The sequence below is a fragment of the Grampus griseus genome (genome assembly GCF_964374135.1).
Source record: "Grampus griseus genome assembly, chromosome: 4".
In the NCBI taxonomy this organism is placed as follows: domain Eukaryota; kingdom Metazoa; phylum Chordata; class Mammalia; order Artiodactyla; family Delphinidae; genus Grampus; species Grampus griseus.
The window spans coordinates 42,356,144-42,370,830 of record NC_138997.1 but is presented as its reverse complement, the minus strand read 5'-3'; the positions used below and the strand labels follow the sequence as shown (position 1 = coordinate 42,370,830).

At 38.4% G+C, this 14,687-nt stretch overlaps 1 protein-coding gene across 2 annotated transcripts in view; it reads left to right on the top strand.

Moving 5' to 3' along the window:
• Nucleotides 1-423: 423 nt before the first annotated feature.
• CFAP299 (cilia and flagella associated protein 299) overlaps nucleotides 424-14,687 on the top strand; it is a gene marked incomplete at both ends in the record, with an annotated part of 629,105 nt that continues 614,841 nt past the window's right edge. For both annotated transcript variants that reach the window (XM_082653737.1, XM_082653736.1), the window contains one exon: nucleotides 424-534. In XM_082653737.1, the coding sequence (XP_082509863.1) occupies nucleotides 424-534 (111 nt within the window). The remainder of the gene's footprint in view (nucleotides 535-14,687) is intronic.

Genomic DNA, 14,687 nt, shown 5'->3' with positions numbered 1-14,687 from the left:
TTGTTTTGAGATACTCTCCCTGCAAAAGTGGATCTTCAGTTACTTGAGAACTAACCATGAAATTTTTGTCCTTCACAGCACTGTTTTAGAACAAGATTAGGAGCGTTGATCTATAGTATTTTGTCTACATATTCTTTTAAATTTTGGATTGCAATTTGCATCTCTCCCGTGGCTGCATGTTTCGCCGAAGTCCGGTCAGTTGATGGTGTCAGACCTGAACTTGGACTGGGTAATTTGAGACGGCGTTCCTAGGAGTTAGAAGGAAGCCTGAAACGCTAGCAAGACACGGGGGTGGGATTAACGTCCACAGCTCCGCACCGGTTCCCAACTGATTGGAAGGGACGAAGTGGGTGGAACCTTCTGACCCTGCCCCCGCCCCCCCCCGCCTCCGTTGCTGGGGACGCTCCGATCAAGGCAACCACAATGGATCAGGAAGAGGGGTGGACCACCGTGGACAATATAGTCACTCAGTTCAACACCTATGAAGATTTCCTGGATTCGCAGATTACTACACTGGACTTGTACTACCTGGAGGTAAGGGCGGCAGCCCCGCAGGGTGGCCACAGCTTCGCGTTCCTCGGTGCCTCCCGAGCCCCCGCGTCGTGGGGTGTTCGCCGCCTGGCGGTGGACCGCGGGAACGGCCGACTCCGCAGTTTCCCGACTGCTGTACGGCGGGGCCTGGGTCCGTACAGAATTCGGGGCCCTGGCGTCCGTGACCGGCACAGAACCGCGCGCACGTACACTCGCTGCGGGGCCTGGAATGTCTGTACGGCGGCCTCCGTCGCCCCGCTCCTGGTCCGTACCCTTTCCAAAGTCCTGCTCCTTTGAGGAACGGGGCTGGATTCCAAGGCCCACTGAGACCCTTCCGGGGTCTGCAATTCAGGTCTGACACTGTTTCTCTCTCCTTTGCCAGTTTGTACTAAAGAACAGAAGACAGTATCCTCCCAGGTGTATCTAGTATATACTAGGCATTTGGTTCCATGAACTTCCACGCCAAGCTAGTTGACTCAGAAAGCCCTTTAATTACGGATACACGTTACAGCTCCCTGGCATTGCAGGCATAAGCTGATTCATTTTTATCGAGTTGATTGTTCACAACTATAGTTGATAGTTAAAAAAAAAAAAAAAAAATCCTGCAACACAGCAAAATCGGACGTAATTGGGATTGGCTACTGTCTTCCTCTCAGCAGCCATCCTCCGACCTGCCTCTTAAAGGTGTGGGGATGGGCAGGAAGCTGATAGGGGGCGGGCGGGGGGGCGGCGCGGAGGGATGGAGTTCTTGTGCTCTTTGGGGAGAACCAAGTTGAGCGGGGAAAATAATAGACTACGGGTCCTGGGAAGCAGGAGGTGGACAGTGGTCCCTAGAGCCGTGGCGTATTCCCAGACTAGGCCGACTAAATGGGCACTGACTTGGATTCTCCTGCCCTGGACCCATGCCACAGAGCCGCCAATTGCCCCTCTCTATTTAGGCCAGAAAGAACAAGGGCCTCTGTTTGGGGTCACACCATACCTGAGTCTGAGAAGGATTTGTATCCTGCAGCCAATCCCCAAACTCCTTATGCGCAACAACGTGATTCAGCCGTTTAGGGGACTGAAATTTTTGGACTTCAGTGATCATGTTCAAAGTGAGATTTTACTTCAGTGTAGGTTCCAAGGTCTGAAAAGTGCTTATCCTCCAAAACACATTCATGTTCTAGATAGGAACATAATTTTAAGGAGCTAGAATCATCTAATTTTAGTCCTATCTCTGCTAAGAACAAGTTGTGTGACCTTGGACGGATAATTTGATCTTTCTGGAATTAACTGTTAAAAAAAGCCAGGTGGTATTTCCAACATATCTTCTGATTTCAAAAACAAGCTTTTGAATATTTTATACAGATAACATGTTTAAAATCATGAAGGTTCCGTTTTATGCCTTGCATGGAAGTCACTGCAATGAAGGGGAAATAGTAGTGGTGCCAAACAATGTTTGCATCTAAGGTTTTGAATATCTAAATAAACAAGAATGAAATATAGACAATAAATATCCCAATAGGCTATAATCATCTTTGTAGCACTTGTGGAAAATTGCCAAGCTTAAGCTTGATATCCTTAAGAAGGGTTTCAACTTTTTTAAAGGCAGAAGTTTTTTTTTTTTTTCACGTGAATTAGAAACTAAGAGCATTAACGTTGATTAGGAGTGAGAAATTAATACTTTGTTTCATCAATCAGAATTTTAAAGTTCTGCAAAATGGGAAATGGTGACCATGTTTAGGCGAAAGGTAAAGAAATTTACTTTTAAATTTGGCATTGGTTAAGACAGTTGCTGTCAACCAGCCTCTTTCATTGGCCACCTTAGTGCTGGTATGATGGGCACAGGGAGGAAGATGGAGGCTACACATGGGCCCAGTAGGGTGGGCTTCCACTTGTCAAGACTGATGTAGCTACTGGCTACCTCAGAATGTCCAACTTGGATAACAGGCATTCGACTGTCAGCAAGCAAGTCGAATGCCTCCGATACAGCACCATTTTTCAAGGGAATCAACTAGCCACTTGGTGGCAACTAAAAGCATTGGGCCCCTTCAACTTTGGAAGGGTCAGCAATTCAGTGTGATAGGAACAGCCACATTTGGTAGTAATGGGTTTGCTCTTCTGGCTGTAGTCATAACACTGCTCTGCTACCTAACGGAATATTTTTTTCTCTTGGCTTTATTGAGATCTCATTGACATATAGCACTGCCTAAGTTTAAGGTATAGAGCATAATGACTTAACTTACATATTTTGCAAAATGATTACCACAATAAGTTTAGTTAACATCTGTCATCTCATGTAGATGAAAGAGAAAAAAAGAAAAAATGGTGTTTTCCTTGTGATGAGAACTTTTAGGATTTACTGTCTTGGCAACGTTCAGCTCTACCACCCAGCAATGGTAGCCATAGTCATCAGGTTGTGCATTACATCTCCAGGCCTAATTTATACCTGGAAGTTTGTACCTTTTGACCACGGGCATCCAATCCCTTCATCTGGTAACCACATATCTGATCTCTTTGAGTTTGTTTTTTTGTGTGTTTGTTTGTTTGTTTTTAGATTCCACATATAAGTGAGATACAGTATTTGTCTTTCTTAGTCTGACTTATTTCACTTAGCATAATGTCCTCAAGGTCCATCCATGTCGTTGATGATGGCAGAATTTCCTTCTTTTTCATGGCTGAATAGTATTCAGTATGGCTGAATGGTACACCACTTTTCTTTATCCATTGATCTGTTGATGGACTCTTATGTTGTTGTTTCCATGTCTTGGCAGTTGTAAATAATGCTATAATGAACATGCGGGTGCAGATATCTCTTCAACATAGTGTTTCTGTTTCCTATGGATGTATTCCCAGAAGTGGAATTGCTGGCTTGTGTGGTAGTTCTATTTGTAATTTTTTGAGGAACTTCATATTGTTTTCCATAGTGGCTGCAAGCATTTCCTTTTCTCCATATCCTCACTAGCATTTGTTATCGCTTGTCTTTTTGACGATAGCCATTCTAACAGGCTGTGGTAGTATCTCATTGTGATTTTGATTTTCACCCTACTGATTAGTGATGTTGAGCACCTTGTCATGTACCTGTTGGCCATTTGAATATCTTCTTGGGACAATATGTCTATTCAGGTTCTTTGTCCATTTTTAAATTAGATTGTTTATTTTTCTGCTATTGAGTTATATGAGTTTTTCTTTTTTCTATATTTTGGATTTTAACTCCTTATCAGATATATGATTTCCATTCCATATGTGGCCTTTTCATTTTGTTGATCATTTTGCTGTGCAGAAACTTTTTAGTTTGATGTAGTCCCACTTATTTACTTTTGATTTTGTTGCTTATGCTTTTGGCGTCAAATCCAAAAAATCATTGCCTAGACCCTTCAATGAGCTTTTTTCCTGTTTTCTTCTATGAGTTTTACGGTTTCAGGTTTTACATTTAAGTCTTTAATCCATTTCAAGTTAATTTTTGTGAGTCATGTAAGATTTGGGTCTAGTTTCGTTATTTTACATGTGACTATCAAATTTTCCTGGCACCACTTATGGAAAAGACTGTCTTTTCTCTATTGAATATTCTTGGTTCACTTGTCAAATGTTAGTTGACCATATGCATGGATTTATTTCTGGGCTCTCAATTATGTTCCATTGGTCTATGTGTCTGTTTTATGCCATTACCATACTATTTTGATTACTATAATTTCCTAATATAGCTTGAAATCAGGAATTGTGATGCCTCCCAGTTTGTTGTTCTTTTCCAAGATTACTTTGACTGTTTGGGGTCTTTTGTAGTTCCATATAAATTTTAGGATTTTTTTCTACTTCTGTAAAAAATTGTCATTAAAATCTTGATGGGAATTGCATAGCATCTATAAATGGGGTCTTATGGAATGACTATTTCATCCCCAGGCACAGGGTCCCATTTACCACTGTGTCAGACTAGGGACCTAGGCTACAACGGAGGAGCTGTGGGAATAAGGACCTGAGCATGTGGGAATAAGGACCTGATATATTCAGAAACATTCAGAGCTGCCAGCAGATAGATCATTGGAATGGGTTGCTAAAAGCATAAATAAGTGCCAATTTGGAGATGATAGTTTCAGAGAATGGGTGCCGTCCACCATGATACAGCATATACTTAGCATTCAAGATCTTTGCACTGAGCTTTGTTCCCTTTTTCTGGGAACTAAGAGGTTAAAGCACCTAACCTAAAGAATCTGGACTTTCTTTCCTCACTGGGGGCTCTGCGGGTTAATTGTCCTGGTACTAAATGGGGGAACATGCCATCAGGTGACTTGGTGAGAGTCAGTTGAATTAGAAGTTATAACTCTTGCCTGGAATCTTCAGGCTCCTTGTCTAGGAATCAGGAGGCAAGAAGACAGTCACCATCTCGGCAAGCATAATTGAGCTTTACTGTCAGGAAAAGTTAGGACTTATAAAATCAGTCATGAAGGAATGTGTTTGGAATTCTGGTGACTCACTTGGATGCCTCTTGGTAATCTCTCTCTCAGTTGTGGTGGTAAATGTACAAGGGCAGCAATCCAGACTTGAAAAGGGCTTCAGAGCCCTCAGGAATGAGGGTCTGGCTCACACCACTTGATATGCTACCAAGACCAGTAGAGGTGTTAGTTGAGGGTGAGGAGAATCTAGACTAGGTGGCAGAGGTAGGAGATGGTATTTGTGTGGTTCTGAGTCAAGCTGCAGCAACAAGGGCTGAAGTTTACCCCAGTATCTTTCTTCTTCTTGCATACATCTGAGTAGTCTTCAAAAATATATATATTTGTAATAAATTTTATTTATTTATGGCTGCGTTGGGTCTTCGTTGCTGCACACGGGCTTCCTCTAGTTGCGGAGGGCGGGGGCTTCTCATTGCCATGGCTTCTCCTGTTGCAGAGCACGGGCTCCAGGGCACATGGGCTTCAGTATTATACTACATAAATATTTTCATTATATGTAAATATATATATTATTCTTCATTTATATTTTCCACACAAAAGGTAATATTTATTCTTTCTGTAACAAAAAAAATCGACATTAAATCTTGGAGGTCATTTAATGTCACTCTATATAGGTCTTCCTATTCTTTATAAGTTGCTACATTGAATCCACTGTTTACTTAGGTTGGTCCTTTGGAAGTTCATTTTCCTTATTGCAATATCTCAAACAACAGTGAAATGAGCGTCTTTTGTACATCCTCTTTGTGTGCAGTTGTAAATGAATCAAAAAGTAGAATTGATGGGTCATAATAAACATGGTCAAAGTGCCCTCCAGAGTAGTCATTTACTCTCCCACCAGCATGTATGAGACACCTTTTCTCTCAGAGTCACCAGCACTTGATATTGTCGATCTTTTTATTTTTTGTCAAATCATATGTGAAAAAAAACTCGTTGTTTTAATTTTAATTTCTCTGATTATTAGTGAGGTTGACCATCTTTTAAATTTTTCCTGGCCATTTGCATTTCTTTTGCGAATTGCCTATTGCTTTTCCTTGATTCCACCGCCCCCCACCCCCAGCTTGTTTTTCAAACTTTCTTTCCTCTCTTCAGGCTCTTAGTGGATGACTTCATCTTCCAAATCAACAAAAAGAGTCAATCAGGCTGGAACCCTCTTCAGTTTTCTACTATGAAACTTATAAAACCACCTTAATTTCTGCCCATCCTCTCTTCCTTCCCACCTGTGTTAATGGTGTCTACCATGCATGGTGCCTATCTGAACATACTGAATCTGGCATTTGAACACCCATTATCATTATAATGTTTTGGGAATTTTCCCAACTCTGAGTCCCACCTCCCTAAGGTAGAGGCAGAAATTCATCTTCTCAGTTTTCCTTGCTTCTAGTGTATCCTTGTGTGACTTAGGCACTGCTAATCATATACACCTACATGAGACTGCTGTATAGGTAAAGAGTGACATGAGGAAGAAAGCACCATGTAGAATCCATTTTGTATTGAATGAGGTGGTTGAGGCTCTTGACTTTCAGTCGATGCAGTGGCAGAAATTCAGGCGTGTAATGTCCTAGGTCAACATGATGAGTTGCAGTATATGTTTTCAGTGGTGGCAGTGAGGGATATTTGCTGAAATAGTTTGTATGGCTTAGAGTATTGTTTCTGGCTGTGTAGGCTTCAAATTTCACTTTCCCAGGGATCTTTTGAGCTATTGTATTTTAATAATTCCTTTTTATGCTGGTTACAGTACTTGATTTATGCTGGATTTTATGCTGGTTACAGTACTTGATTTATGCTGGATACAGTACTTGATTTTTAGATTTTTAGATACAAGCTGGTTACAGGCTCGATTGATGATGGTCACTTGCATTCTCTACCCTTTCTTTTCATATATTTAGGTAACTACCTCTATTGATTAGCTTCTCTCACCTTTAATTCCAACAGTCCCTTCTGTGCTCAATGAGGTATCTCCCATTCTCCCCTCCATATCTGTCTTTTCTTCCTTTTTTACAGTTATCCTTTTTGAATGAATTGTAAAATCCTTAATCTTCATTTCCTCCATCTTCCATTTTTCAACCCACCGCTAGCTGGCTCCCATCTTCACATTCAATAGAAATTGTTCTTGCCATGGTGACAACTGAGGGATGTGTCACTAAATCCAATGGACACTTTCTGGTTTAATCATTCAGCCTTCCATTGGAAGGATGGATTGGATTGTTTTACAACTAGAGGCAAGAGAGTTTTTCTGAAGCTTTTTAGGTATATTAAAAAAAGAAGAAGTTGTGGCTGAAGTAGACACTGTGGATTGTAGAGCCCTGGATATAATCAAGCTTGCTTCCTTCCTTCCTTGCTTGCTTCCTTCCTTCCCTCCCTCTCACCCTCCCCCCTTCCTCCCTCCTTCCTTTTCTTCCTACCCGTCATCTCTCTATCCATTTTCCTTGTAAATATGAAATAGAATAAATCTATAATAGCACTAGGAGACATGAAAGAAAAGACATGCTACTCTACAGGATCAGAAATTGTGCTTATTTCTGATAAGTTAGAGATTGACAAGATAGAGAAAACCATAGCCCAAAATTAATAAATAAGAACAGTGTTGGGAAGGTAAAGCAGATTTAGAGAAAAGTCAGAGGTAACAATAATACAAAGAGCAAGAGAGAACCTATAATTGATTAAAGAAGTTAATTCTGCATTAGCTAAGCCAGAGGTGTATCCTATCCCCAGCATATACCTACAATGTTTAACCCAAGGGTAAATGAGAGAACTGCTCTCTAAAAAAAGTGCCTAGCAAGGAGTCCTGGAGCAGGTAAAGGGGCTTGAGAGATAATCAAAACTAAGTGTGAAGTAGCTAGATAGTGCTAGAAGTCCAGAATAGATGTTGGAGAGGAGAAGATAATCTGGAGAGAGTTACACTTATTACCAAGTCCTTCTTATTTTGGTAATTAGGCTGGAGAGGGTGGGATTTACCCCAGACCGCCTTCCTTCTTCATGTCCGCATCCTCAAGTGGAGTCTGTACATTGCTATACTCTGCTCTTTTACACATAACTTCCTCAGTTCATCTATTCAGAGGAGAAACCAGTTAGGGAATCAGATCTATACGACTATAGAGGGAATCCATGCTAATGACTTTGCTAATTACCCAGTTCTCTATTCATAACTATGTATTCCGAGATGTTTGAGGGAACACAGGAGCATGAAAGAGAGGGCCTAAGATGAATAGAGGAGAACAAGTAATGTCAGACAAAACAAAACACTCAAAACCCTGAGGCAACTTTAAATAAATTCCAATTTTCTACCTTACAGGCATTTTAATATGTATAATATGAAGTCTGTAAGCAAAATAATAGACTGGTATGAAAAGGGAGCAATCAGAGAGCAAGAAAGAATTCTTAGAGATTAAAAACTTGATGACATTTTTAAAAGAGGTAATTAATGGAAGGAGAATGTCACTTTTAAAGGACAATTTAATGATCTGGAAGTTAAAGTTGATGTAATTACCCAGAATGCAGTAAGAAAAAAATGAGGAAAATAAGAATTATATGAAGGAAAGTATGAACAAATAATTCCAGGAGGCTCAATATTTATCTAATAGATATTCCAGAAAGAAATTATACAGAAAATGAGGGGGATAAAATAATCAATGAAATGACAACAACAACAAAAATTCTCTGTGTTGGAGATAAGTGCAAGATTGTAAGTGCCCATCTTACAATCACTTGCTTAGTAGGATGAATGAAAAAGATCCACACCTTGGCAGATAGTGGTAGAATTACAGAACTCTGAGAATAAAATGATAGTTCAAAAATAATTCAAATTACATGACATCAAAATTAAAAACTTACGTGTATTGAAAGACACCATCAATAGAGTCAAAAGGCAACCCATAGAATGGGAGGAAATATTTGCAAATTATATATCTGATAGGGGTTAATATCCGGAATATGGAAAAAACTACAGTTGAACAACACAAAAGCAAATAATCCAATTAAAAATTGGGCAAAGAACTTGAAAAGATGTTTCTCCAAAGAATGTATACAAATGACCAATAAGCACATAAAAAGGTGTCAACATCATTAATCATTAGGGAAATGCAAGTCAAAACCACAATGGCATATCACTTCACGCCCATTAGGATAGCTATTATCAAAAAAAAGTAGAAAATGACAAGTGTTGGTGAGGATGTGGAGAGACTGGAACACTGTACACTGCTGGTGGGGATGTGAAAAGGTGCAGCCATTGCGGAAATAGTATGGCAGCTCCTCAAAAAATTAGAAAGAAAATTACCATATGATCTAGAGATTCCATTTCTGGATACTATGTAGCCAAAAGAAATGAAAGCAGGAACTTGAACAGATATTTGTATACTCATGTTGATAGTAGCATTATTCACAATTGCCAAAGGTAGAAGCAACTCAAGTGTCTACTGATGGATGAATGCATAAACAGAATGTGGTATATATCTACAATGGAATATTATTAAGCCTTTAAAATGAAGGAAATTCTGAAACATGCTACAACATGGAAGTCTTGAGGACATTATTCTAAGCAAAATAAGTAGCCACAAAAAGACAAACACTGTGTAATTCCACTTATATGAGGTGCCTAGGGTAGTCAAATTCACGGAGACAGAAAGTAGAATGGTCATTGCCAGGGTCTTGGGGGAAGGGAAGATGGGGAGCTATTGTTTAACTGGCACATAGTTTCAGTTTTGTAAGATAAAAAGAGTTGTGGTGACAGTTGGTAGTGATGATAATGTCACAATAACATTAATGTATTTAATACCACTGTACCGTACACTTAAAATGGTTAGTTTTATGTAATGTATATTTTACCACAATTTTAAAAATAATTCAGAGTGTCAACAAATAACCTGTAAATGAGAATCAGCTTGATCCTAGACTTTGCATTCCTAATAGTGATTCCTAGAAGAAAATGGAGTAATATCTTTAAACTTCTTAGGAAACTTTACTTTGAGCCTAGAATTCTGTCCCTGGCTATATTCTGTCCCTGTTTGGCCCCTGAGATTCTGTCTTACCTTGAGTTCTATCCTACCCCAACGTGCTCTGTGCCCCAAGAGGTTGATTTCTGTTGACTACTTCAACTGGACTCCCTTTACATTTGGCCAGTTGGGTTCAGCCAATAAGAGGCACCAGTAAGAAATTAGAAGCCAGGAGGCTGGGCATTGTTTTTCAGACTCCTTCCATACTATGCTGCAAGTTAGCAGTCGATATTTTCTTCCACCAAGCCAAAACTCAGGGTCTGATAACACTGTCCTACAGCCATCTCCCTGTGTCCTATTAGTTGCTCCCTCCCCTTACCTCATTTGCATAGGTTAATGGCTACTAATACAGTAGCTTACTGCTGTTGCTAGCTGCAGGGTATTTCATTGTCCCACTTGGATTTCTCTTAACCTGGTGAATACCTTTGTAAATTAACTCAGCCATTCAGTTTCCTTCAGTTACTCCATTTAAATACATCATCTATTTCCTGCCTGGACTCTGACTAAATAAACTAATATTCAAATGGGAATGCAAAATGAAGACATTTTTTGGGAAAAATCACGGACTCATAAAACCACCTACAGATCTCTTCTGAATTCATAACTTGAGCAAATGCTTCATATATTTTTACACAGATTTTCAAATTATTACTATAAACTTGTATGTAGTTTTCTTTTATCTGTTGTTATGGCTCTTTTCTGATTTCTAAAATTGTTTGTGTATTCCTTCTTTTCCACCATAAATCTTGCCAAATGTTATCTATTTTATTGGTCTTTTAAAAGAATAAGCTCTTGAGGGACTTCCCTGGTGGTCCAGTGGCTAAGACTTTGCGCTCTCAGTGCAGGGGGCCCGGGTTTGATCACTGGTCAAGGAACTAGATCGACATGCCACAACTAAAGATCCCGCATGCCACACCTAAAGATCCCGCATGCCGCAACTAAAGATCCCATGTACTGCACTGAAGATCCTGTGTGCCGCAACTAAGGCCCAGTGCAGCCAAATAAATAAATAAGTAAATATTTTAAAAAAAAACAAAGAGGAAGCTCGTGAAATCAACTATACTTCAATTAAAAAAAACAGAATAAGCTCTTGGCTTTCATTAGACAATTAAAGCTGACTGGATTTGTATATTTTAATTTCTATTTTATTCAGTTTCATAATGAAATGAACAGTTCATTCAGTTGTTTTTATTCTTTCCTTCTATATCATTTTGGTGTATTTTGTTATTCTTTCTCTAGTTAAATGGTTAGCTGTTTATTTTCAAGCTTTCTTTTCTCTATTAAATGCACTGATGCAGTTTTTCTGTGTATTTTATTAAGGTTTCATATACAATTTCCTTGCCAAAATTTTTAAACTCTGTATGACAAAATATAAATCAAAAGATAAGCAACTAGCTGAGAATAAATATTTGTAAAATGTATACTCAACAAGGACTTGCTGTATAGAATATAGCTTTATAAATCAATAGTAAATAAAATCCAATAGAAAAATGAGCAAATTTAACAAACAGGTAATTCTTATATGGATACTAAAAAATAATAATTATTTGAAAAGTTGTGTATATATGGCATAATATCTTTATGGAAAAAAGCTTTTAAAAATCATGAAACTATGTCAAATATTTTCCCCTTTCATAATGTGGGTAGTCCTGTGTAACTAACCTGCCACCAAATGGCTGGCTAATCCCCAAACCGTGAGCTTCTCATTTTCTTTTCCCAAGGCCTTCAACACACTTACTTGGAAGCAACCAATACCATTATGTTTCTTATTGCCACTAAATTGTCCTCTGGCAGCAAACACTTGGTTACCTAAAGCTCTGTTTTCCTTGCATGTCTTTAAAGGTGATAAATAACTTGGCCTCTGCATTTCACTGACTACAGTATAATCTTTTCTAGTGTAAACAGGGCTTGTAATACTTTTAATAAGATCAGAGAACCAATTCTAGGTAACCCAGAACCAACTCAGAGAACCCACCCTTAAATTTCTATTCCTCTGGAACCATTGCCAATAGCTAATTGTGACTCATTCAGGGTTCAGTCAGAGAAGCAGAACACACACACATACATATATATGTAGATGTAGATATATGTGTGTCACATGTATTTACTTTTTTATAGAGATTTGCCCCTACACAATTATGAGAACTGTTTAAATGGTCAATGAAAGGCTGTTTCTTTGGTGTCTGGTGCTGGAACCTGAAGTCATTAGGACAGACAGCCAAGAAGGAAACGTACATGAGAATTATGGGAAACAAGGGCAAACAGACTTGCAAGGATGAGCTAGAATTCATAAGGACAAACTGGAACTTGGATCAGGCCCTCACCTCTTTCACACCTCCAACTTTGATGGTAGAAGAGATCTGCAGAAGAAACTGGCACCTTTAGTCACAGAGCTTAACATACTCATGCACTTGGCCCAGGAGTTGGAGGAGGTACAGGAGAAGCTTCTATAAGAGCTAGAACAATATGGCTTCTCCTTTTCTGTCTTCCAAATCTATTGCAAATGTCTCTTGTGGCCCAATCTAACCTGTAACTATCTAAGGAAGAAAAATTATGGAAACAAAGCTCCAGCTTAGCTAAGTTGACAGAATACAAATTCACTACATCTGCCACATGTTAATTTTTTCACAAGGAGAATGTATTTATGTCTGACATATATAATTAAAAATTAATGAAAAGAAAAGCATGTAATTTTCTTAAATCATTTTATAGGACTTGTGTAACCCTGACATCAATCTAGAGAAGAATAGCACAAAATGGAAAGCTAAAGACTAATTTTACTTATGAACTGGAGGAAAAAAGTGAAAAATGAATCTAGGACTATATTAAGAAATAATAGATCAGAGACTACTAAATACTACTCCTAAGTAGTGTGATTTATCATAGGAATGCAACGATGAGTTCAGACAGGAAAGATTGAACTTCTCCTCCGAAATAATACAAGTCATGGGACAATGGGATGACATCTCTAAAGTGCTGAAAGGTAAAAAGTCAGCCTGGAACACTAATCCAGCAAAAATATCTTTCAAAAATTAAGGTGAAATCACTGAAGAAATCAAAGAGAAAATTTAAAAAAATTCCTGGAGGAAAATGAAAAAGAAAACCCAACAATCCAAAATCTAGGGGATGAAGCAAAGTCAGGTCTAAGAGGGAAGTGTATAATGAAAGAAGGTTTTCAAGAGACAAGAAAAATCTCAAATAAACAACCTAACCTTACACCTAAAGGAACTAGAAAAAGAAGAACAAACATAACCCAAAGTGAGTAAACAGAAAGAAATCATAAAGATCAGAGCAGAAATAAATGATGTAGAGACTAGAAAAACAATAGAAAAGATCATTGAAGCTAGGAGCTGTTTCTTTGAAAAGATAAACATAGTTGATAAACCTTTAGCCAGCCTCATCAAAGAAAAAAGAGAGGGCCCAAACAAATAAAATCAGAAATGAAAAAGGAGAAGTTACAACGGACACCACAAAAATACAAAGGATCATAAGAGACTACTATGAACACCTATATGCCAATAAAATGGACAACCTAGAAGAAGTGGACAAATTCCTAGAAATGTACAATGTCCTAAAACTGAACCAGGAAGAAATAGAAAATATGAACAGACCAATTACCAGTAATGAAATTGAATCAGTAATAAACAAACTCCCAACAAACAAAAGCCCAGGACCAGATGGCTTCTCAGGTGAATTCTACTAAATACTTAGAGAAGAGTTAGCACCTATACCTTTCAAACACTTCAAAAAATTAAGGCAGAAGTAATGCTTCCAAACCCATTCTACAAAGCCAGCATTACCCAGATACCAAAACCAGACAAAATCAGACCAAAAAAGAAAATTACAGCCCAATAGCCTCAAAAATTCTCAACAAAATACTAGCAAACTGAATTCAACACTATATGGAAAGGATCATACAGCATGAGCAAGTGAGATTTATCCCAGAGATGCAAGGATGGCTCAATATCCACAAATCAATCAAAGTGATACACCATACTAACAAACTGATGAAGGAAAATCATATGATCATTTCGATAGATGCAGTAAAAGCTTTCGACAAAATTCAATATCCATTTATGATAAAAACTCTCAACAAAGTGGGTATAAAGGAAACATACCTCAATATAATAAAGACCATATATGACAAGCCCACAGCTAACATCATACTCAACAGTGGAAGGCTGAAAGTGTTTCCTCTAAGATCAGGAGTAAGACAAGGATGCCCACACATGGCACTTTTGTTCAACGTAGTATTGTAAATCCTAACCACAGCAGTCAGAGAAGAAGAAGAAATAAAAGGAATCCAAACTGGAAAGGAAAAAGTAAAAGTGTCCCTGTTTGCAGATGACATGATACTATACATAATAAATTCTAAAGATGTCATCAAAAAACTACTAGGACTCATCAAGGGATTTGGTAAAGTTGCAGTATACAAAATTAATATACAGAAACCTGTTGCTTTTCTATATGCTAACAGTGAACTATCAGAAAGGGAAACTAAGAAAACAATCCTGTTTGCAATTGCATCAAAAAGAATAAAATAGTTAGGAATAAATCTAAGGAGGTAGAAGACCTGTACTTGGAAAAACTTAAGACACCGATGAAGAAAAGTGAAGGTGACACAAACAGATGGAAAGATACACAGTACTTATGGATTGGAGGAATTAATATTGTTAAAATGACCATACTACCCAAGGCAACCTACAGATTCAATGCAATCCCTATAAAAATACCAATGGGA